Genomic DNA, 26,347 nt, shown 5'->3' on the forward strand with positions numbered 1-26,347 from the left:
TAAAATAGATTCCAGATGCCTCAGCCAATTTGAACTCAGTTTTCTGTGTCGTCATCTTACTGAAGCTCCCATTATCTGTGCTCTGCTTGAGTTTCCCCTGCCTGTGTTTTGGTCTGGTAAATATCTTCAGGCAGGAAGTCAAGCAATTTTAGAGCTCACATTTGTCCTCCTTCTCTTAGGGACCTGTATTCTCTCTTGCCATTGTCCAGTGTCTGAAAACAGTTGCTTCATACACTGTTCAGTTTTCTCATTGTTCAAAGTGGGAGAGATAGTACAGTTCCACTTAGTAAGGTATGGCCAGAAATAGGTTTTCTAAAAACACATTTTTTAAGATAATGAATTAAAAACAAAAACATAGAACAAGGAAAATCACATACTTAGTGTATTGATTCTTCATATGCTATTAAGCTTATAAATTATGTGGGTTTTCAGGTACATATGTATGTGCTATTTTGTGGGAGATAGTGAATTCCAGAAATATCAATTGAGTCTAAACATTAGACAATAGCCATCCCCAGAAGGTTTCTTAAAGGCATTTTTATTAGAGAGTTCCAGGAAATATGCCTTTATAATTGTGTCCTGAATATATGTTGAAATACAGAAAAAATATGGAATTATACAGGCCGTGGCTACAAATCTAGGCCAAAAAGACTTCTTAAAATACTTAATAGGTTTTAGAGAAATACAAGGAAATATTTTACCTCTTAGGCAAAATCACTGCTTTAATCAGTTTAGCATTATCTGAAGTATATCCATTTGTAGATGATAATAGCTATTTGCAACGTGTTAGGTTTTCTGTCAGCATATATCCCCTTCAAATTTAAAATTCAAGCTAAAATGAATACTTATATGTTTCTCATAAATCTGAAAATATGTATGCTTAATATTTTATATAAGACATTATACTTTATGTACAGTCCATGACAAAGATCTTATTTGGTAGAAATTAAGATGGATAAGGTAAAATTTCCCTCATTTTGTTGGTATGTCACTTATAATAATGGAATATTGACACCAGAAAAATCCCTCAGTGAACCAGAAAAGCCTTAACGATGATTAATATTTTATTTTATTAATTTAAATCTAAAAATGCAAATGACTAGTAAGCAAATGAAAAATATCTTTAACCTCAGTAGCAGTTAAACAAGAGATTCTTGTTTTAATCTCCATGGTACATAATTTAACTCCTGGTATTTCTCCTCACACGTGTTCTTTTGCTAGTCTTTCCCATTTCATTATTGTCATAACCCACCTGTTTTCTCATCCTAGAAGCCTTGCATCATACCTGACATGTCTTTCATTCTCAACAACAAGTCATCTGATTTTATCAATTTCAGTCCTAAGTGCCTCTTGATATTTTTCTCCAGTACCTAAATCCAAACTACCATTACTTTCAGTTGCATTACTATGATATCCTGTCTTTGCTATCCAAATTTTCCTTGCATGCAGTCCATTTCTATACGATATTGTTCAAAAACATTCATAGCTTTGTATCTTTTTTTTAGGGGAAAAAAACCTGAAATATGAACAAGGCTGATAAGATCTGGTGATCCCTTATCTCTCCAGCCTCATCTCTTCATGATCCATTTTCAGTGCATCTGGTGTCCTGTACACTTGCTCCCTGATTCTCACCAAGCTGTGACCCTTAAAACCTTCTCATGTAACGCCCTCAGTCTTGAATGTTCTCTCTCTGCTTCTCTTTTCCCCTGGCTTACAGCCTTAGGAAATGATATCCTTCAGGCAAGCTTTTCTTTATTCTTCCCGCATGAGTTCCAGCATATTCCACTTAGATTATAAATTCCATAGAGCCAGAGAACATATTTGTAATTGTTAATTTGGGGAGGTCCCATAACTTTAAGTATTTCCTACTTTATAGCTGATGGTTAATAAGTAATTATTCAGTCGTGATTAAATATTTTACATGAAAAAGTTGCTTCCAAGAAGGTATTCAAAAATGGTCCTCTCAGCGACTATTATGGAAGCTTACATTGATGCAACCTTTGTGAAAGTCAGTTTGAAATTATTTTTCACAATCTTTAAATGTTCCATTTATTTGGCTTTGTAATTCCAAATCTGGGAATCTATCCAAGGGAAATAATCAGATACACATATAGTTGGTTTACAGTGTATTTATCTGAGCATTATTTACAATATAAAACCTGGGAAACCTTCAAATATTCAATAAATGGAGATTAGCTTAAATAATATTTAGGAAGATTTATTGGCTTAAGTTTTGAAAACATTTTCATAGAATTATAAAAGCCTTCAATTAATCTTCATGTAATGTCTCTTAGAATGAGAATTCAGTTATATGGAAGTGCCTGGAAGTTTAAATTAAACAAATAAGAATCATTTGAAACAAAATAAGAAGGAATCCTTAGTTTAAAATGATAATTATGACATCTTACTTCCATGTCATGAATCTTATTTAAATAGTAGCAGAGATGAGATTAAAAAAAAAAAAAAAGAAAGAAAAAAATCAATGTAGGTAAACAAAATTACTCTGTAAAATCCTATATTAATTATGGCTATTTATAGGTGAGAATTAGCATTTATCTTCCATTCTTGTGTATAGCAAATCACAAAAATGATGGTATAGGATCCTTAGTTCTGTTTATAAAACCAACACATTGTGTTTGAATTGTTTTGTAATAGTATAACCTTGTCATCGTCATCTGTTCATTAACATGCTCTTTAATGACCTCTCTTGTATTACTTGTTTTGTGGCTTGGGACACATAGAGCCTGTATAAGATGTAGTGTCAGCCCTAACGTTCTTCATAGAATTACTGCATAGATAACATAGACACAGTCTTTTTTTTTTTTTTAAGTTTTTATTTTTAGGTAATCTCTACACCAAAAGTGGAGCTCAAACTCACAGCCCTGAGCTCAAAAATCCCATGCTCTACGACTAAACCAGCCAGGTTCCCTGGACTTGGACATACATAATCTTAAGATAACAATCTGTTAAACAATAGATAATTATGGGCCAGCGTAAGGGTTACAGATAGCAAATGTCCAGAGGCGGTTGGAAGAGGCGAATGTGGCTGTGTGGTTGTAGATGGTGTCAGGAAAGAAGGAGAGCTTATGGTATTTGTTCTGTGGACTTTCTTAAAGAGAAGATGCCTCATGTTTTACACCAGAGAGTATTAACCCATTAGTTTAGAAATGAATACTTTTAACAAAATCATGTGAAGTGGATATTGATTAATGATGCTGACTTGTTCATTTGTCATAATATTTTTGAACCTCATTACAGCTCTACGAGACACTGGAAAACAGTCTATTAATAGTGACTGGAAGATTGAACACTCGGGAGCTTTCAGCTTAGCAGGCACTACAGTCCATTATGTAAGACGAGGCCTCTGGGAGAAGATCTCTGCCAAAGGTCCTACTACATCACCTCTACACCTCCTGGTATGAGTGGACAAATTGATAACATTGCATAATCAACTTCCTATGTCATAGGCCCTTCCGACTGTACCTTCTCTAGTCTTTTTTTCCAAGTTTGAAATGTCAAATAGACATTCAAAATTATTTAAGAGAGAGGTTTTTAGGTTATCATTTTAATGTGTTTTAAATCATGACATTAGAAACCAGAGATTATTGTGAGAACAAGATGTTTTAGAGAATTCACAGACTCATAGTAGAAGTGAATTGCCAGGCATAAAGGGGCCTGTTTTTTCTAAAAGATCAGTTTTACTGGCAGTATCTTAGTGAATCATTATCAGTGGATGTCTGTAAAGACAGTTATGATATGGAAAATCAGAGCATTTCAAGCATCCATAGAATGGGTATTTTCTGGATCTGCATAAAATGCCTTTGATAAAATGATCACTTCCTTGGAAAAAGATTTGGTAAACATATCTAACAATACTTCCAATTAACTACTGTTTTCTTACTAGGAAAATTGATTCCTATGAATAATGATGAAAATTAGAGTCTTTGGGGTGATACCTTTCTTTATCATGGAGTAAAAGACTAGAAATGAGGCAGGACAGAGTATGGAGTGAAGGAAGCAGAACAGTGGGGCTCTGCATCCAAGCTGGTGGCTGATTCACGTGCCCCTTTTGACCTTGATCTTTGCAGTCAGTGGTAATGGCTCAGAAGCCAGATGACTGACTGCACAGCTGGCATGTTCTCCATCCTAGTGGCAGAGTCTGAAATTCAGACACTTCAACACCTCCTTAAGTCCACACATAAAAACAACTCTAAAACACGATCAACTGACTGTTTATTTGGAGTGTGGTGTGCCACATTATTTAATATCGCCACACAATTCAAGCTGAATTTGTCTTCAATTGGAGACATCTGTGTTGCTGGTCTAGGAGCCAGAGGTTCAAATCACATATCAGCCTGTTTACTTTTCCCGCTTTAATGTGCCTGCACATCACCTAGGGTTCTTGTTAAAATGCACATTCTGATTCATTTGGTCTGAGAGGGACCTGAGATCTGCATTTCTAACCAGTTCCCAGATTATGTCTCTACTACTGGTCCAGTGACCACATTTCAGATAATAATGTTTTATAGAACTGCAGTTGAGAGCCTTACCAACAGGAATGAAGGGAACAAAAGTGAGATGCATGGGAACCTTCTGCCCCAAATCATAATAATAATGATAATATATACCATTCACTGAACACTGAGCCAGATACTGTTCACAAGTACTTTGCATTTTTACAGCATTTATTCCTCATAAAAACCCTGTGTAATATGTATTTATTATTACCCCAATTTACAGATTAGAAAAAAACTAAGTCTGAAAAAGTTAAGTAATGTTCACAGTGTCTCACAATAAGTTATTTAGCTGTGCATAAATCAGGTGTTAAAGTCTTTTATGCTGCCTCTCCTGAATGAAAGCTCAAATCTTAGTTCTTTACACCAGACAACATGGAATCCTAAGTATACATAGACTTTCAATAATTATTTTCTTCATCTCCTCACAGTTCCTTTGGATACTGTTATTTAATTTGAACTGGAAACTCCACTCTGTGCCCTGTACCATCTGGATAGAGAAAAAAAATGACGAAACAAACATTGTATGACCAATATCTGGCTCTTTCCATGATTGGGTCACTTATAATAACAGCATTATCAACAAGAAACATATTTTTTTTTTAAGAAACATATTTTTAATGATGAAGTGGCAGAGAATGCCAACAGGTGACCTCCCTTATATGAATGTGACCTCCATTTTTTTCTTTTTTTATGGAACAAGACCAGAGCTCTTTATTGAGCCTCTAATTCAAAATCTTAAAACATTATATGAGACCTCAGTGTTGGGCAGGGGAGTCTCCTTGCTGCAGAATCCTTAATCTGACTGGTAATTACCAAGGTTTTTCCTGGAAGCATGAAACATAATTAAAGTCAGTGAACTATGTCTAAAAGAAGGCATTGATGTGACCTGGATTTATTCAGTAATCCAAGGGAAACTGCACTTCTAAGATATTTTTCTTTAATGACTATTACAGATTGAAAGCCAGTACTGAATTTTGAAAGGCAGTGCTTCAGTATGTGCCCCTCAACTATAACACGGTCACACTTTCCTTCTTGCAAAGATACACTGCCAAATCTGAATGGTTTAAGAAAGAGCTAATGATTTTGTAGCCAATGTCTTTATTTTACATGGCATTCGACATTCAAGGACAATCTAAAGTTCTATCAATGAAAAGGTAGTTTTTGAGGGAAAAATACACATGTTTTCATTAAATTAAAGAAGTTGGCAAATAGCTATAATTTATGTCCCTTTTATCAATGTAAAAACTATGTAATAGTCTGGTTATGTCCATAAACAAGATAAGTCAATCTGTCTCTTTTTTTCACTCATTTAGCTGAAAGTCATTTCTAACTGGCAACATCAAATGAGATATTTTAGGCCAAAATAAGCACTGTGACGTACTTAGAATTAGTACCCCAGGATGTTATGTATATGTGAATTTAAAAAATATTGTTTTTATTGTTGATATAGCTGATTTATAATTCCATTATTTAGTTCCCAAATCCACATATTAAAATATATCTTAGCATTTCTGATGTTATATTGAGCAGAGTATTGAGAGAAAGAAGCAAAGAAAATTAACCCTGTGCTCATATCAGTTTTTTTCACATTGAGTGTTAACTCTGAATTACCTGTCATTACAACTACCTTGATAGACGTTTAATATCAAAGCTCTTTAAGAATTTAACATAATTTAAATTTTAGATATGTTTTTATGCATAGTATTGTATTATATAGATTGATTTCATAAATCCTGATTCATATAAGTGATATAGTCCATAGGGTTGTTTATATGTTTTGTGCAAATGTATTCTAAAGAAACACATATTTTCAGTCATTTTTTCATTTAAAATGAGTATACTTCTGGGACACCTGGGTGGCTCAGCAATTGAGCATCTGCCTTTGGCTTGGGTCGTGATCCTGGTCCTGGGATGGAGTCCCACATTGGGTTCCCCGCAGGGAGGCTGCTTCTCCCTCTGCCTATGTTTCTGCCTCTCTTTCTGTGTCTTTCATGAATAAACAAAGTTTTAAAAATTAAAATAAAATAAGTATACTCCAGGCATTTTCCTTTAACTTAAAATAGGTCTTATTGCCTATGATGATGCCCTTCTAAGCTTGGCACTGGGTACCCAGGGAGAGCAAAACAGACGTGGTCCCTACTATAGGTTAGTCCAGTGTGGCCCAGAGTTCATTCATTCTCATCTGTTTTTCATGGTTTATTGCACTGTTTACATATGTGTACATAACTGTACCATTATTAAGTTAATATTTTTTAAAGTTCATTTTAACATAAATTTCTTTTCAAATGAAATCATCTTTACTACACGTGGGAAATTAATAATCTTGCCAAAACTAAGAGTTAACTGTAAGTAACATGGAAAAATATTATCGTCCTCTGGTCAGTTAAATGTTCTCTACCCTTATGGAGTGAAGTGATTCTCACAGTCTTCTATCCTCTTTCTCCACTGACACAGAGACTTACTGTCCATCATTATCAGTAGAAAGATTCCATTTGATATTAGATTGTGGGTTATATCTTGAAGTTAAATAGGACAGATAATCCTATCCCCTTTACGAAGGTCATCTACATGGATCATGCTTTGGGAAACTGCATAGTCATTCATCAACTTGAAAAACAAATGACTTGGTATTGTGACCTCATTCAAGTAGGCTGCTTGTCATATCTTTGGCTCAGAGGTAAGTGTGTAACTCCAGTCTTCTCAGAAGTATGTCACTTTGAAGATGTAAGTGATAATGTCCCAATTCTATATATATAAGGAGTATGCACATCATTCACTAAGCATTTTAAGGTATCCGTATCCTCAGTATTATACTTCACATTGTCTGTGCTCTACTTTAACCTACCTGCCTTGATCGCTTTCATATATTACAGGTGCTCTTATTTCAAGATCAGAATTATGGTCTTCACTATGAATACACTATCCCATCAGACCCTCTTCCAGAGAATCAGAGCTCCAAAGAACCTGAACCCCTTTTCATGTGGACGCACACAGGCTGGGAAGATTGTGATGTCACGTGTGGAGGAGGTGAGGATTTTCCTGTATTTATCTTATCAAAATAGCAGTTGTTTTCTGATTAGTCATTGAAAGTTAAGGCAGATTTGCAATCCCCCATCTGAAATTCCAAATTACATAAAGTATTGGAAACTCAAAGTTTTTTGTGCCATATTTAGTGCCTAAATGCCTGAACTCATGTGTGGCAAAATCTGATGTGAATTGAAGAAGGGTCATTTACAGTTAGTCGTTGCATTGCTTTGCATAAATATTAATCTATTCACTTACAGGGGCTACCCTAGAAACCATGCAAGTTGTTCTATCATATATATGTGCTTTTATATTTACTTTCTGTGTTTACTTTTTGATTTTTATATAATCGTGAAAGTGTTAATCCCAGAGTACATCTACCCACAAGAACTGTAGACATGCAATAAATAGAAAGGTTCAATGAAAGAGCAGCATCAAACTTGCTTCTGTGCCATCTGCATACTTAGTTTGAATAGACAAAGCACCGGAAGAAAATAATTTAATACCCCCTCTTCCTTTATTTTGGTTGTTCAAAAGTGTATGTCGCTATTTTCTATATAGATGTATCCTGAAATTTCACTCAAAGGTTTTATTTTTTCGTGTTAGAAGTTAGCAGGCCAAAAAAAAAAAAAAAAAAAACGAAATTGCCTCAGCATAAAATGTGAGATTAGCAAATCCTTAATCCTACTAATGAGATCCTTGAGTTCCAGAGATTAAACAGATTGTCAGTTACTCTCAGAACCAGTTAGGCCAAGGCAAGCTCTCAGGGCATGAGACTTCCATTTGTATCAATATATCAGCAGTACAGCATTTCAGTTGTGTCTTAAACAACTGAAGTTTGCACTTCAACAAATTTTCTACTGTTCTTTAATAATACCTTCTTCCTAAGGCTAAAAGGAAACATTATATTCAATCATACAAAAATAGTATATATATATATATATATGTATATATATATTTAATAAATATATATGAGACATATGTGTACAATATAAACTAGTTTGTGCAAGAGAAGTGGATTATCAGTTTTGTTCTCTAGGCAAAGAAACTATTGATACACATAGTCTCAATGTGCTGCAGCAAGCATAGGCAAAGGTACACAACTAGACTAGCATGAGAGTTTTGGGGGGAAAAGAAACAGAAAATCTACAATATAAGTAAGTCACATAGTATCAAATTGTTATGACTACTCTGGATAAAAATAGGGATTGAGAGTTGAGAAGGGGTGGAGAATATAGCCGTCTGAAAGGTCTCAATGAGGATATCATACTGATTTAAAAATATGCAGCGAGTATGGATGGGCACCACCTATGAGGGTTATCTAGTGGGAATGAGTTCCAGGCAAAGGCTCTGAGGCAGGAGTAGAACTGGCATGCTCAAGGAGTAGTAAGAAATGCTAGTATGGCATTCCTTTATTGAGTGATGTGAGATGCCATTGGAGGATTTTAATAAAGAAGTGACCTATTCTGGTTTTATGTTTTTAAAAGTCATTTCTGTTTCTGAGTTGAAAGTAGAATAAAAGAAAAGAGTAGAAGGAAAGAGAAAAGTTAGGAAGTTACTACAGTAATCCAAGGAAGAGATGATAGTAGTTTGACCACAATGGTAGTATAAGAGGTAGGGGGACATGGTCAGGTTGTGTGTATTTTTGAACGTAGAACTAATAGAATATGTTGGAAGACTAGATGTGGAGTGTGAGAGAATGAAAGATCTCAGGGATTGACTATGGTGGTTTTGGCCAAGCAACTGGCAAGATGAAGTCACCATCAATTTACCTAGGAAAGCCTGTGCAACAGCAGGATTAGCAGAGTGTGATTTCCAACAGAAGTTTGAAATCCCTATTGGACATCTAAGTGTGATCAAGTATGATCTATAAGTCAGGTGTTCAGGAAAGAAGATCAGAGTAGAGATAGAAAATATATGGATAATATTTTCAAACTCTGAGACTAAATCAAGTCACATTAGGAGTGAAAAGAGAGAGAGAAGCTACTAAAGAATTGAGCTTTGGGACACTGCACCATTTAGAGTTCAGAAAGAGAAGATACCAGCAAAGCAGATTAAAATGAGTGGCCACCACCACAGGAGAAGAAGCAATCAGAAGAGAATGCCTTCCTGTAAAGCAAGTGAGGAAGTATTATAAGAAGGAGGGAATGATCAACTCTATCAAAAGCTAAAAGTCAAAAATAATGTGGACTGAAAATTGACTATTATTTAAATATATTTATTATATTTTAAAATATATTTATTATATCTGAAAATATTTATTATATTTTATTATAGTTGAAACAGGTCAATGGTGACCATGTCAAAAATAATTTTAATGAAGTCTTTAGCTCAGAAGACTAAATGGAGTCCGTTCAAAAGAAAATTGAGAGAAGGAGATTATACAGGACACACTTTGCTCCTGAAAATATAGAGTAATTACAGCAGAAGGATGTCAAGTTACTCTAGCAGTTTAAAAAAAGTATTATCAGCCATCCTTACCTCTATGACATTTTCAAAGGCCATGTTTCTCTTCAGCCCCCATTATTGCCAAGTGATGTGCGATCCTCTGCCCTCCTGTCCTCTCCTGCTAATGCTCCCATACACACTCAAATTCTATTTGTCTGTTCCACCCAATCTTTAGTGATGCCAGGGCCCATTTCACTTAGGGGGTTCTACTTCACATCCTCTATCCAAATAAAAAACAGGAACACAAATAGAAACAAACACATTGGAAGTGAAAATCTATATGGTTAAATTTTTCTTTTTAATATAACTCAGACAAGGAAGACTAGCCCTCATCCAATGGTGAGCTGTGAATGCATAAAGATAAAGTGACTTCCCAAAGGCCATATGCCCAGTGGGGGTAGAGGTCAGATTAGAATCCAGGACTCCTAAATTCAAATCTTCTGTCCTCCTCACATCATTCTTCCTTCAGGAGCAGCTCAGAAGGTTTGATGTCATTTCTTTTCACAAAATAGAGCATGTCCCTTAGAGAACATATAGAGTTCTTTTGTATTCAGAGAGATGTTTTATTTAATCTGCTCAATAGAATTTAGATATGTCCCTAATTTTGTTATTTTGTAACAAATGGGTTATTTTGTAAAATAGTCCTAATTAGACACAACCTTGATTTGATTTGCCCTTGAATAGACCTTCTCTCTCAAATCTGTTCCATTGCGTTTAGTCAACAGTCTTCAATTATCTCTATATTAATAGGGTACATGTTCCTTTCAGTGCCAAAATATTTATGGGCTTTTGGATATTATTTTCCTTTGCAGTTCATAAATAAAGTGGATGGACAGGATTTCAAGAATCACATCATTTCTAACTTCATATTGTCCATTTTATAGCCAGATAAGCTTTGTAATCTTTCAGCATATTCATGAATTAAAGGACAGTTAGTTCAAAGCACAGAACATTGGAAACAGATTCACACAAAATTTATCTTAAACAGCAAAGAGGAATAATATCATTATTTTACTTCACAGGACTATATTAAGCAAGAGCAAATAAAATATCACAGAGCAATATAAAATTTCAATGTTTGACATGTCATTTTTTTAGATTCCGTTGTAAGGCATTAGATTGCCAGCAATAAGTGGGAAAAAGAAATGTTTTAAAAGATACCTACTATCATGTAGCTAAATTTTTATTGTAATGATCTTTTACATCAGAATCTCAAACTGTTTTAGAATGAAACCCCAGCTGAGTGAAGTAAGTCAGTCAGAGAAGGACAAACATTATATGTTCTCATTCATGTGGGGAATATAAATAATAGTGAAAGGGAATATAAGGGAAGGGAGAAGAAATGTGTGGGAAATATCAGAAAGGGAGACAGAACGTAAAGACTGCTAACTCTGGGAAATGAACTAGGGGTGGTAGAAGGGGAGGAGGGCGGGGGGTGGGAGTGAATGGGTGACGGGCACTGGGGGTTATTCTGTATGTTGGTAAATTGAACACCAATAAAAAATAAATTAAAAAAAATAGAATGAAACCCCAAATTAAAGTTAATTCACTATGCATTTTATGTTTATTAATATCAGTTATTATAATATATAAAAGACATATATTTACAACTATTCTATCTAATATTTTATCCTGAAAGGAGGAATAGTTGTAAATATCAATTGGATGTTGATGATCTCAAGAAAATTTTTCCAACAGCATAACATATGTACACTTTTTGGCACCATCTTTTCAAATTCTGATGATAGTTCTAGAAATATTTGAAAGGATATATATAATTTTGTATTTTAGCATTGGAATTAGTCCTTTCACTTTCAAACAGCCTAAAATGTATTTGGGAAATAAATGTTTACTTTGCATTGATGTTCTAAAACATCTAAAAGGTCTTTGAAGGGATGCTGTAAATTTATTTTGGCACCTGAGAATTATGGTTCACTGGATACAGTTCTTTTTGACATAAAAGTCCTGTTTTAAGTGACCTTAGGCATCAGACATGTATCATTGCATAGTATCTGAGAGATGTGTGTGGAAGTAGCATTCCATGTACTGCATACAATAACTGTATTACTCTAGAATTTATTTTGAGCTAGTGGGTGAATCAGTGATATAAAACCTAGAATAGGGATCCCTGGGTGGCGCAGCGGTTTGGCGCCTGCCTTTGGCCCAGGGCGCGATCGTGGAGACCCGGGAGCGAATCCCACATCGGGCTTCCGGTGCATGGAGCCTGCTTCTCCCTCTGCCTATGTCTCTGCCTCTCTCTCTTTCTCTCTCTGTGACTATCATAAATAAATAAAAATTAAAAAAAAACAAAAAAACAAAAAACAAAAAAACCTAGAATAAGAACCCCAAAATTCAATACTTTCTTTTGAAATAAATAAATAAACATGCTTTTAAGAAATCTAAATAGATACAATTTGAAGGGAAAAAAATAGGCCAACATTCCACATTCTTCACATTAGTCCAAACCCAACCGAAGATTCTCATTCTATTGGCCTTATATTGTGATATCCTTTAGATATGGCTTTCCTTGTGCATGAACAGCTTCTAAGGAATATCCAAGCCTTTGGTTTTAAATTGAGGAAACATCTCCAAATAGAATACTCCTATGTTTTTGCCAGTGCAGTTTGTTTCCATTTTTCCATTTTAAAGGCACATTGCAATCACCATAGTAAATGTTATTACCTGAAGAAAATGCACCAAACTATATTTCTTCTCTGCATTATTTCAATAGCATTTAATACAGTTTTAAATTCTAGTTTATTTAATAAGAACATTTTTATATTAATGTGAACTCTTTATGAATTTGAATTTTAATACCTACGTAATTCATTAACTGAAATTGCGATAGATGACTATCTTCCATAATTAGTCATTTGGTTTGCAAATGACTTTTCATCATTTTAGGAAATAGTCTTGAGATGAACCTCTTAGTACAGAAAGCACTTTGGCCTTGACTTATGTGCTTGTATTTCATTCATTGATCCTTTGACCAACATGGAACATGCATACACTAGTGCTGAGTGGTCCAATAATGAGTGCTTTCTGCTTTTAGAGAATTCACTGTTCGTTTAGTGGGGGTCAGCTAATAATAAAATTGCTGTACCAAGTGATATGGGAAGATGTAGGAAGTTTTCCAGGGATATGCATAGGTGCAAAGGCACTGAGGTTTGTGAGAATGTTTATTTCTAGGATGAAAAACATGAGGATCAAGGAGTGGGAGATAATTTGACCATTTTCTACTTTTTATAGAAAGAAGCTAGTGCATGAAGATCCCTGAATATTATGCTAGCAATCAAGTTAAATTTGTCTTGAAAGTTATGAGATCTCATTAAACTATTTATCTGCATGGAAATAAGATCAGGTTAGATTACCTATTGTGTGTTGTAAACAATACAAAATAAAAATATTTTCATTAAAAAAGATGAAATGCCCACTTTAATATTAAGTCCAAGCCCTGAGGGAAATTTTTTATAGAAATATCCAGAAATGGCTAAGAATTAAAAGGCATACACAGTTTTGGAAGTTGTTCAAGTTAAAAAATATATGCCTAAAAAAAAAAAAAAAACCCTGCATTTTACATATTTCTAAGAAGTGCTCAGAGAAAAGCTCCCTTCCTCATTAAAATACATTTACTTTTGATTCACTTACTTGCTGGCCATTGTTAGTTCAATAGAGAATAAATAAATAATTTGAGAGAAAATTATAAAGACGAATGAATATATGTAGTCTCTGATTTATAGAGGTTCACAATCTTATTTAAAAGTTTGGAGCACCCAGTAATACAGAGAGATTTCAGTTATGTGTATTGAAACACCGAACACACTCCCAAGAACGTGTTTCCACATTTAGGATGCCAGTTCTAGAAATGTGATCTATGTGGATAGAATATACTTTTATTAAAAATATCCATTTCATGGGGTTAAATACAGAGCATAGAAAAAACAGCTGCTTATATCTGAGACTGGAACAGAAGGCATCCGATCTAATATCTAGTCTTCATTAAGTATCTTCAGAGAACAAAGAGTTGGTAAGTAAAATTACTCTTTGTTTTCAGGTTTTGCCCAAGTTCGGTAATGAGGCCAATTGCATAATGGTTATATTCTTTTATTCCTAATTGTATTCAGAACATCAAAACTGATTTCCCCAGTAATGATTTAATGGGAATGACCCAGAGGTGAAGTTAATTGCCATAAAGCAAGTATACACTGTCAACAGCTTGCAGCTACTCATGATTCAGGCAGAAAGCCAGTGACTTCATCACTTTCTGCTTGTCCCTAGGTTCCACAGTACTGGATGCATTGTAAATACTGCTATTAGATGCTAGAATGGAAATTTCCTGTGTTGGCTGGAACATAAAAATATATAAAAGAAAAAACTCAAACAATAACATTTCCATATGGCTTTAAGATCTAGTTGTATTTTCATAGGCATGGTGTGCCTGTAGCGGAGCAATGGATTTCTTCCCCACCCCGCCCCCATTCTGTTGTTTTTGTTCAATGAAATTTTTAAAAATGGGGCCAAGCTTATCCTATCTGCCAAAACATGTATGATGTGAGCTTCCTTGCCACAATGTGGATGGAAATGTCCCAATTCACAATCACGTGCCTCTCTGCTTTCTTAGAACACTCAGGTGATCCCTGAAATGATACAAGTACCTAGGTCTCTTTTGATATATCAACATTTCCACTTAAAAGATTTTTTTTTGGGGGGGGGGGCACCTGGGTGCCTCAGTGGTTGAATGTCTGCCTTTGTTGTGATCCCGGGCCCCTGGGATTAAGTACCACATCAGGCTCCCTATGGGGAGCTTGCTTCTCCTCTGCCTACATCTCTGCCTCTGTGTGTCTCTCATGAATAAATAAATAAAATCTTAAAAAAGATTTTCAAGAGTTTTTCAAGAGCTTAATATTTTAGCTCTATGGTAATATAACTAACATTATGGATTTTCTGAAGAAAAGAATAAATGCAGAATAATTAGCCCTGAGTTATTTACCTCATAACTACATATATGTTCAGGAAAAGTTTTCTGGATAATGTCTGTTAGTCATTTTTTTGTGTTGTAGTTGTCAGAAAGCCACCATTTAAATTAGTTTAGGCAATTACATCTATTCTGCAAAAAAAAAAAAAAAAAAAGTGTCTTACAAATTCAAAGGCTTTAAATTAGATTTTAAACCTAACATTTATATTTAATGAAAGTAACATGTATGTTAATCCTGCTTTAAAGTAGGCATCCTCCTAAAGTAGAAGTTGTACTCAAATATTATATAGAATTTGCACAATGTCTATTTAGTATGTGCATCAGGTTCTAAAGAAGCACCTGGAATATAGGAAACCAGGAGGAAGTTAATCAAAACTCTTGTCCCAATTTCTTTACACTTAAGCAACTCCTACCTTGTGAGGCCAGTTGCCTCTGTGAAAGAATAAACATAAGCCATTTCTGCTTTTTTTGCAGTTTATTTGAAAATTGAGGTTGGTAGGTATTGAACCCTTCTTATGATTTGATCTAATGCCAAACAGCCTCTCCCTTCTTGACCTACCAGGGGATAGCCTGGGAAGCCCCTGAGCATTTACCCCAGGCATGGAATGTTACCTGTTCTCTACCAGTTCCCATCAGCTTGCCTGACTGTGTCAGGTGCACAGGACAGGCTTAAAGGACTTCCAGCAGAGATGTTCATTCACGTAGGTAACTGGCCATAAAGTCCTTGGCTTGGGGACTGCAGTTCAGCTCACATTCTTTTTTTTTTTTTTTTTTTAAAGATTTTGTTTATTTATTCATGAGAGACACACAGAGAGAGAGAGAGAGAGAGGCAGAGACACAGGCAGAAGGAGAAGCAGGCTCCATGCAGGGAGCCCCATGTGGGACTCAATCCCAGGTCTCCAGGATCAGGCCCTGGGCCAAAGGTGGGGCTAAACCCCTGAGCCACCCAGGCTGCCCCCAACCCACATTCTATTTATCAAGCTTGGAAAACGCCTTTTACCTGTTTGGCCCTCTGTTGTCTGTTTTGAGCTCCCATAGAACAAGTTGAATTGTACCAGACCTGGAATTCTTCAGATAGGAAACAATTGGCTAACATTGTACTGCCTATACCAGGAAATAAAACTGAAGATAAAACTAAATGATTTCAATAACATAATATGCAATAATCACAGATATAATTGTTAGTTAATACACACACACAGGGTGGGGGTGGGGAGAGAGGAGAGAAAGGTAGTCATTTTTTTGTATGCTACAAGTTGTCTTGGGACCATGCTCAGTGTTGTTGAGAGGGAAAGGAAGGAAAGATGCCTATTCTTCTGCCTTCTGCTGGGCCACCCTGCTGTCTCTCCCCATCCCCAATTCAGGTCAAAGCAAAAGATCCTCAAAAATTATTGAAAGTAGCTCTCTCTGCATTCCTTCTTTCCTTTTTTCTTGATGCCAGCCTTCCCCCCTCTGTTAATTAAGTGACAGAGTGACCTCTCTACCACCAGGCCAGGCTGTCATATTTGGCATGATCATCAAGAATGCTATGAGCTTCCTAATTATCACTGCATGACTGTCATCAGACCCTAACTAATGGCCTTGTATAGGGGCCCCGAAGACTTATGATTATTTTCTTAATCCTTTATGACCCATCTGGTTTAAAATTATTGGTTGATTTAATTACTTTATAATGTCACACAATACGTTAAATTAGATTATGAAATCTGATAAAGAAATTTAGACTTTTGTAGAGAAACGGAATTAGCATGTGTTTATTAGGCTCTTTAGGTGCAAGATGAGATAAAGAAAATGTTGACAAGTAAGTGTACTTATAGGGCCCAGATAAAAATAAGTACACCATACAAGTGGTCATTTTTACTTCCAGTATCAGACTTTATCATATCAGAGAAAGTAGAAAAGCCATTTTTCTGAAATCTGGTAAAATATTAGGAGTCCCATGGCTTTTCTTAGAGAACATCATAATAAACAGGGAATGAGGATTTCTAGAATTCCTCATTGCTCTAGGATACCTTCATCAGAGATATTAAGAATAAAAGTCCGGGTCATACTGAAAACAAGTTTGTTTTCACTACATAGCACTGGTATATGGTAAAATGTGTGATAAATGCATGTGATGATAAAATATGCCCACGTGTTTATGTGCTTTCATGAAGTCATACAAGTTTTTTGCAAAGTACAGCTTTCTACCACTTAATACTAAAAGATAGTGTAGTCCTTACCAACAAATCTTTAATTAATGTCTTGTCAACTTAGGCTACCACAATCCCTTGGGAATATAAAACTTGCCATTTAATTTGTTTTAAAAAAAAATATTTAGTTGTGTTTTAGAGAGAGAAAGTGTGCATACATGTGCCAGCTGGGGGAGGAACAGAGGGAGAGGAAGAGAGAAAATCTCCAGCAGACTCTGAGCTGAGCATGGAACCTGACTAGGGGCTTGATCCCAGGACCCTGAGATAATGACCCTGAAATTAAGAGTCGGACATTCAACCAACTGAGCCACCCCGGCACCCTGCCATTTAATTTCTAATGAGGAAAAAATTTACCATTTATCCTCCTTAAGCCTAGAGATGCATTTTTATGTAAATTATAAATAATATCTTCATTGATCTAACTTAAAATTCCTTTCAAAGTCTGAAAATTACAATGAGCCTATGTTCACCCCCTAGGTCCATTACTTAAAGGCCTGTCATCTTTCTGTGTGTTTGTTTGCTCTTTTCAGGAGAAAGGAAGACAATAGTGTCTTGCACCAAAATCATGAACAAAAATATCAGCATTGTGGACAACAAGAAATGCAAATACTTAACCAAGCCTGAGCCGCAGATTCGAAAGTGCAATGAGCAACCATGCCAAACAAGGTAACCATATTCCACCACTTGTTAACACTCTGGCCACTAAATTACAAGCTTTTATTTATTTATTTATTTACTTACTTACTTACTTACTTACTTATTTAGAGAGAGAGAGAGAGAGAGAGAGAGAGGCAGAGACACAGGCAGAGGGAGAAGCAGCCTCCGTGCAGGGAGCCCAACGTGGGACTCAATCCCGGGTTTCCAGGATCACGCCCTGGGCCGAAGGCGGCGCTAAACCACTGAGCCACCCGGGCTGCCCAAATTACAAGCTTTTAAAACATGCTCAAAATATTAACAAAATCCCGGTTCTCCTAAAAATAATGCAAAAGAATATATAGCCACATGTAGGGTTTTATTTTTTTATTTTATTTTATTTTATTTTATTTTATTTTATTTTAAACATGTAGGGTTTTAAACAAGCTGGAAAAAGTATTAAAGCAGCAAGGCTAGGATGTTTCTCAACTTTAACTGCGTTCTCCACAGTGTGAATGTGGAGATATAGGAGAAGATGGAGGAGATGTAATTAAAATTATTTGGTAATCCATTGATTGGTCCTTCAAAAATCTGCTTATGGGTTGAATTTCACTATTTATTCTTGAGTTTTCTGATATGATGTGTTAGAAATTGCCAAGGATGATATAGACCAAAGCAGGACTGGCCAGGACTCAGCCCCTCACAAGACACCAGGGCCAGTATGATCGTCCTGGTTCCCAGGCTACATCCTCACTTCTCTCCCAGAACTCCCAATCTGACTGCCCAATTCCTGACCTCTGATTGCTGGATTCCTGTGCTGAGGGGTCCTGGTTTGCTGTTTTGGTCACCTGTGACTTCAGTGAGTATGAGGCAACAAAGTAGGAGAGAAGCCCTTGAATAGGAAATGAGAGAGTGATGCTGAGCAGATGAAAGTGGTGTAGAAAGAAGACCATGCCTTAGTAACCCACAGAGATGAAGAACCCAAGTATAATTTTGGAGTGAGCTAGCAGCAAGGCTGTGTAGAGGGGTTCCCATCAGAGGGCTTCTTATAAAAATTAGTGAGCTTGAGTGTGACTGAACCCCATGTCAGAGGTCCTAAAAGCCTTCAGAGATAGAATGGTAAAAAAAAAAAAAAAAAAAAAAAAAAGAGTATGAGGCTGCATTGATTTCTCTGGAATACAGAGACAGGGACATCTGTTCTGTCCTGACACTCAGAGATCTCTTGCGGCTCCATGAATGAGGTGTAGTTTTAGTTGTGATTTCCTAGGGAGCCACGCAGAGAATGGAATCCTGCACAGAGTCACAGTGAGCTCATGTGCCCTTCAACTCAGATATGCAAAGGACTTGTAGCTTCGTAGTGGTCTATAACTAATATAATATTCTTCATGGCCCTCCAAGCACAGTAAGTATGGAGGGAGAAGGTTAAAGAGGAAGGGGGAACAAAGTGGCCAATTAACTCTATTTAAACTTTTCTGTCTTAATCTCTTTGGGAATTCGTGCATCCAGGCTCGTGTTCCATTCTTCTGGTTTCCCTGCTCCCCTGGCCTTCCCCGCCTCTAATGCAACCCTGATCCTGCGTTTCCTCTGTTTTTGGCTTACTGCAAAACTTGCTTATTAAGCCCTTCAGATCTGGCTCACGCTATGTGAATGAGAGCTTAAAAGAATTTGGAAAATCCTTCCTTCCTTTACAATGCTGAAATTTCAAGGCTTGCTTTGCTGTAGATTGGGTGTATACAAGGTGACAAAAGCTAATTATCAACTTTTCCTTTCCTCTGCATTCCTGCTCCAATATTCTTGTTCTTTCCCAATCCCCAGGGAAAATTATGCTTCTAAGGAATAGGACAGAAGAATGATCTGTAAAAGAATGTACAAAAGATAAAAACACATTAATATGCATTCAGTAATGTTGTGCCCACTCCACCTACCTCACTCTCTGCTTTTCAGGGTAATTTTATAAGTAGATGAACTAATTAGGCTTTTTTATGATGCAATGTAGTAATCAACAGGAAAAGTGACCTAGGGTATTATTGTTAACCTGCGGTCAGCTCTTTAACTTCTTTCCATTCAGTGCTGGACAGATATAAGAGCAGAGTTTTTGGCCTTTGCTCTGTCAGCTAAAGAACCTGGATCATTTTTGTTATTACCATTCCTAAGAATTATCTTTTTCTTTATCACTTTTAATAGATATTAAAATGCTAACTTATCTTGTGTTAAATTATTTGCTAAAATATTTCAAAACACCATTTGTCTCATGTGCTATATAATTTTTCCATCTGGAGAAAAGAACATTGGCTTCTTCTGATCTATCAGGAATCTTGAATGAGTTGAATTTGAGGACTAGAGCATACTTGTCACTTCCTAACTTGGTCTGTGAAGGATCAGAATGTGGAGTACACACCATTTATTGTTCATTCATTGACCTCAGCTATCTCAGAGGAAAATGCCTTGCTAATGGCTTAGTAAAATGAATACTTTAGAAGGTCACTACATCCCTGAGTGAGAAATTTTTGCAGCTGGACACTGGATGTCTTTTTTGTTAGAGAGTATTATCTTCCTTCCCTTGGGAAAGGAGTCAATATGTTGCAAACCACCAAGAAGCAGTGGCAGTCAGGTCAACCAAAATATCGAAAAGAAATGGACATGAGCGGTTATTGGGGGTCATGATAGGAAAACTTTCTATGACTTACTGGCATGGCATAGCATAACCTTTAGTTTTTCTTGCCTCTTCTTTTTTCCCACCCTAGTAAGAAACATTCCAATTTACGTTTACATTTATTAAAAAAGTCACTAAATAGACTAATGGAACCCTATGTGCCAAATATAAACTATATCGGTGCACTAGTAAATAGCTTTGGAAGAAGAAATCTTAAAGATAAGGAAATGGGATAATTCCAAATTAGATTGATTCTAAAATACAAAGTGTCTTATTAGAATACGTTTTACATTCTAAATCTTATTTCTGAGAGGCTTTCATAAGGAATGGAAAAAGTAACTTTTGGGGCACCTGGATGGTTCAGTGCATTAAGCATCCCACTCTTAGTTTCATTCAAGTCATGATCTCAGGATCGCAAGACGGATCCCTGCATCGGGCTCCATGCTCAGCTCCACCTCTGCTTGGGACTCTCTCCCTCTCCACCCTACCCCACCACCTCCTCCCCTCAGCTCTCTCTCAAATAAATAAATGAAATTTTTTTAGATTTTATTTGTTATTCTAATAAAAAATATTAGAGACACAGAGAGGCAGAGACATAGGCAAAGGGAGACGCAGGCTCCCTATGGGGAGCCTGATGCTGGACTCCATCCCAGGACCCCAGGACAGGATCACAACCTGAGGTGAAGGCAGATGCTCAACTACTAAGCCACCCAGGTGTCCCATAAATAAAATATTTTTTAAAAAAAGAAAAAGTAACTTTTATCATTATACTAAGGGTCTCTAAAATGTATTTTATTTAAAAAATAAGAGATTCCATGAAATTGCACATACTTTTCCTTTCAGTAGTGTGTTCTAGGCTCCATAATTGGAGGGAAAATTATATACATGGGTTTACATTGTACTTATAATGTGGTACGCATGGTACACATTTTATGTAGAAAGATGAATCAGAAACTAAATAAATTTGGAAGATAATACTTTAGGAAAAATCCACTAGGGGACTCCCAAGCAAAATGATATATCTGCATCATACTTGATAGACCAGCAGACAAGAACTCTGTTAGAGGCAATACTAGGATGCAAATATTATTATAATTTTTTTTCCTTTTCAGAAATAGAAGCATAGAATCATTTAGAATTAAACCATTGTACAGATGAGAAAACTAGATTGCATGAGTTGTGACTTTTCAAACTTTGGATCATTGCCAGAAGAATTTGGGCTTAAGTAAATGTAGAAGAATTTATGCTCTTTCTGTAAAACATAGATACAATTTCCAATATGAGAAATGTTTAATGACAAGCTGTTGTGTACATCCTGTTATAGAGGCAAAGAAGAATAAGACATGATCTCTTCCTTTAAAGAGTTTAGATACTAATCAGGAAAAGAAGGGTGGATTTTGTAGAGAGGATGAGAACCCCCCCACACACTTTCCGAGGTTATTTCTAATAAATGCTGTGTGAGTGCCACAAGCCGGATGCCAGAGGGCAAAGGGACCACAATTATTATAGGTTGGATGGAGAAGCCCTGTTAGGAGGAAAGGACTTGGAGCTGGCTGTCAAGGTTCCAGGCACTGGGTGCTCCATAAACAGGTACCATGTGGTAAAATAGTGTTTGAGGAGCAAGCTGAGCATATGGTTTCTTTTCCAAACAAATGAGAGATGAAGCTAGAGAAATAAGTATAAATTACGTATAAATATACTGTAATATATAAAGTATATGCTATATACTGAGTCCCTATAATGATAAACACTTTTACACATGACAAAATAGAAACTTAACTAAAGCTATTAGTATTGTTTCAAGAATGTGCACAGCTAGCAAGGAACCCAAAGTTAAGCTCAGGGCTTTGGACTGCCCTGCGCTGTGCCGAAATAGGATTGTGCAGGTAGTTTGGGGTGGATTTAGTTCCCCCTGTGTGGTTGACCTAATAGTGGGAAATGCAGAGGGGCTTTTACTGACACGATTCATACAAATTTCATGAATCACTTTTCTGGTATAGGCCTCGATTCTTCCTGAAATAAATTTGGGGAGGTGTTTAAATTAGTGGTCCTTAGGGTATATCCCAACTCAACAGAAATGGAAGTGCCATAGAGATGTATCACTGCCCTGATGATTGGGAAAAGGATGTCCATCTAGGTATTAAAATGCATATGTATTGGCAGAATCACTTAATCAGTGAATTCCAAGAAGAATATTTGGAGTTTTTGGGGATCTCTGAAATGAGGTCATTTTATGTTTATGCTCCTGAGCCTGTACCCCAGTGTCTGTGATTATGTGTCAACTACATAGAGGCTAGGCTAGCCTAAAGATGCACACGTAGCTGTATCAGAGGATATGGCCCAGACACGAAAACTCGTTGCAGGTCATAAGCATAATGTACTAACTATGGCTTCCTCTGGGTAAGAGGGTATTCTCATGACAGAGTTCTGTGCCGTTGTTCATATCTGCATTTGTCATGTGGTGAAGTGATCTAGAGTCTCATTTCAATTTCTGACTCTCCAACCCTGTGACCCTTGGTAAGTTGTTAAATCTCTCCTTGCCTTGGTTTCCCGCTCTGTAAAAGTCCAAAATAGTTGTAGTACCTTAACACATGGAGTCATTGTGAAGACTTAAAACACAAAGAGCAGGAATAACTCAGTATGTTAGCAATTGTATACTTATTAGGTATCTCAGTGCAGCCAGTATGATAAGCAGCAACAGGCAAAGCATATCATATGGCATGGATGGAATCAAATTCTTGGAAGTTCTAGTAGGAACAAGGCCTTGAGATTAGAAATACAGAGAATTCGACATGATAGAAAACACAGGTGTTTTAGACAAAACTATAAAGTAGTAAAAAAAGAAAAAAACAAAAAATAAAAGTCATTGTGCAACAATTCTAACTCCAGACAGGTCAAAATACACCATGGGTGGATATCTTTTAACTTGTTTCAGTGGTTCTTTCTTTCCTTTTAGATGGATGATGACAGAATGGACGCCCTGTTCACGAACTTGTGGAAAAGGAATGCAGAGCAGACAAGTGGCCTGTACCCAACAACTGAGCAACGGAACTCTGATCAGAGCTCGGGAGAGGGACTGCACCGGGCCTAAGCCTGCGTCTGCCCAGCGCTGCGAGGGCCAGGACTGCATGACTGTGTGGGAGGCAGGAGTGTGGTCTGAGGTACGGTGTGCGCCCCTGTCCCTTCCTGTTCCCGTACTCTCCTCCAGCTTAGCTCATGTGAGGTCATATGCTGTCGCAGTCAACATCTCTGTGCACAGCAATTTCAATACCATCTATTAATTTTTCTGATGATAAGAGGAATATACTCATTGTATATAATTTTGCAAATATGACTTCAGCCATTGTCACATAATCAAGAACACATTATATGTACATTTTATTAGAATGCCGGCTTATTCAGGTATATACCATGTATAGAATCTTTAGTGGGCAGAAACGTTGATACACATTTGATTCATTGTTTATCCCTGAACATTTAAGAGAAAGAAGAAAGACCATGAACATTTAACAATCATATCCTGTAGGCAGGGTCTCTGTTTTCATTTCATATTTAATATATTGCTTATATTTAATCACCAAGAAGGCTAATAGTTTCACCATTTCATAATAGAGCTCAGAGAAGTTAAATAGTTGACCCTAGAATCTTATCCAAGTGTGGTATCTGGGATTTGAACACAGTGCTGTCACACTCACTGCACCGCACACCCATTAGCATGTGGTGTGCAGCATACAGGTGTGTTCCATGCCCAACCATATGCTTTATTTTTCTGTTACCATGATATGTATCTGTGCATAATAATAAACACCAGTCATTACTTAAATCTTCTAGCTTCTCTGAAGCATTTTAGGGAAGTGGCTGCATGCGCACATACACAAACACACTCACATACCCACACACAGGTGCAGAGTCATGCGCATGCACACATCCAGACCAAAATCATTCATATGCTTAATCTCAGAATGCTAGATTGTGTATAAAACTGACAGATAGGGGATCCCTGGGTGGCTCAGCGGTTTAGCGCCTGCCTTTGGCCCAGGGCGCGATCCTGGAGTCCCAGGATCGAGTCCCACGTCGAGCTCCCCGCATGGAGCCTGCTTCTCCCTCTGCCTGTGTCTCTGCCTCTTTCTCCCTCTGTGTCTATCATGAATAAATAAATAAAAAATCTTAAAAAAAAAAAACCTGACAAATGGAAAATGCTAGGTTACAATGAGTAGCCAATCTTTTGAAAATGAGGATATAGTAGCTTAGATAATAAGGTTTGGGAATATTCTTCAATTAACCCAATCTCCCCCCTCCACAAAGTACATTAGCAAATAGCACAACTTTCTGTTGGCTTCCTTTTCTGAGCTATACCTTGCTGTTTAACAGATTCTTCTTCATTGGCAATGTATACTTCTGAGAGTGAATATAGTATCTGATTTTACATCAGAATCAGTGTGATCTGAAGAGAAGATTCACATGAGCAAAGGAAAATAGCCCACCTCCAGCCAAACCATAACATTTTTGCAAACTCTTTAGGAAGAAATAGATCAGAAATTCTATACAGATTTTTGGCACCAGCTGAGAGCAAATAATATGTCTCGGTGCAGTCTACCAATTAAAGAATATCTCTCACTTTGATTTAATTTAAAAATTGATCTTATGGATCAGGGTGAGTTACAATTGCAAAAAAAATAAAAATATAAATATTAAAATGCCAAGTCACACATGTAGTCCACTTTAAAGCTCAACATATTCAAACATAAGCCATAAATTATGAGATAATCATTCATTTGTGCAAACTTTATATTTAAAATATCATTAGTTCCATGCTTAGGTTTTTAAGAACACAACTGTTGGAGTCCTCCTGGTTATTCATATACTACATCATTGTTAAATGTACACCTGCAACTCTTGCTTTGGACAGACAATTATTCATTGAATTTTTCGACTTTTGCCATATCTTTCATCTCTTCCTTTCTCTCTCCTCTCCCTCTTCCTGCCCAATGCCATTTTGATCTCTGTGTCCAGATAGTCAGTGATGTGTACCTTTGTAAAACTGAGAAGCTTTACACATAATCCATAACAAGGAGCACAAATGAAAATGATGTACTAATTTGCATCTAGAAAAGACTGGTGAAATATACATATGTGCTTTATGTGTTATGTCACCATCTTAAATCATTTAGATTGATGATTTCCAGGGGTATATAATTATGCAATGAAATATTTTATTTTTGCTAAGATTTTCTCCTGTGTTCCCTTTAAGAAAAGTCTATGAGAATTGATTCTCTTAAAAAATTTCATTTTTCACAAGTATTTCTTAGGGCTAAAATAGACTAAATCTTAGCCAAAGTAAATTTTTCAATTTTCTTATGTAACTATGTATAACTATGTGATGCCAATCAAGTTTAATATTTTACATTTTGATCATTGTATATTATTTGTCTTTCATCACCAATCCTATTATAATGGTCCTGTGTTCCTGAAACTCATTTAGCTCCAAACTGGGCCCCAAGCTTTATCTGGCTCCTGGTACTGGGGTGAAGCCAGGTGTGTTTCTTCTCTTTCTTCTTTCACCTGATCTTTATGTGAGTGATAGGCTTAGGAGAGTTGATTAGAAATATTACTTAACATAATTTAACCATTGGTCTCTATCTCCTAATCACAACCTCATCCAGACTCTCTGATGTTATCTTCCAGTGTTCGGTCAAGTGTGGCAAAGGCGTCCGTCATCGGACGGTGAGGTGTACTAACCCTCGAAAGAAATGTGTCCTCTCCACCAGACCCCGGGAGGCTGAAGACTGTGAGGATTACTCGAAATGCTATGTGTGGCGGATGGGCGACTGGTCTAAGGTGAGACTCATTTTGTCCATTCTCAGTATTAGGTTTCAATGATGCCAGCATTGCCTGGAGTGTTGTA

At 36.6% G+C, this 26,347-nt stretch overlaps 1 protein-coding gene across 1 annotated transcript in view; it reads left to right on the plus strand.

Annotated features, from left to right (window-relative positions):
- ADAMTS19 (ADAM metallopeptidase with thrombospondin type 1 motif 19) overlaps positions 1–26,347 on the plus strand; it is a 228,433-nt gene that overhangs the window by 180,774 nt on the left and 21,312 nt on the right. Inside the window, exons 17-21 of the mRNA XM_049091890.1 lie at positions 3,259–3,416; positions 7,391–7,544; positions 17,687–17,822; positions 23,399–23,603; positions 26,128–26,280. Coding sequence (XP_048947847.1) covers positions 3,259–3,416; positions 7,391–7,544; positions 17,687–17,822; positions 23,399–23,603; positions 26,128–26,280 — 806 coding nt within the window. The remainder of the gene's footprint in view (positions 1–3,258; positions 3,417–7,390; positions 7,545–17,686; positions 17,823–23,398; positions 23,604–26,127; positions 26,281–26,347) is intronic.

This window comes from Canis lupus, chromosome 11, assembly GCF_003254725.2.
Source record: "Canis lupus dingo isolate Sandy chromosome 11, ASM325472v2, whole genome shotgun sequence".
Lineage (NCBI taxonomy): Eukaryota > Metazoa > Chordata > Mammalia > Carnivora > Canidae > Canis > Canis lupus.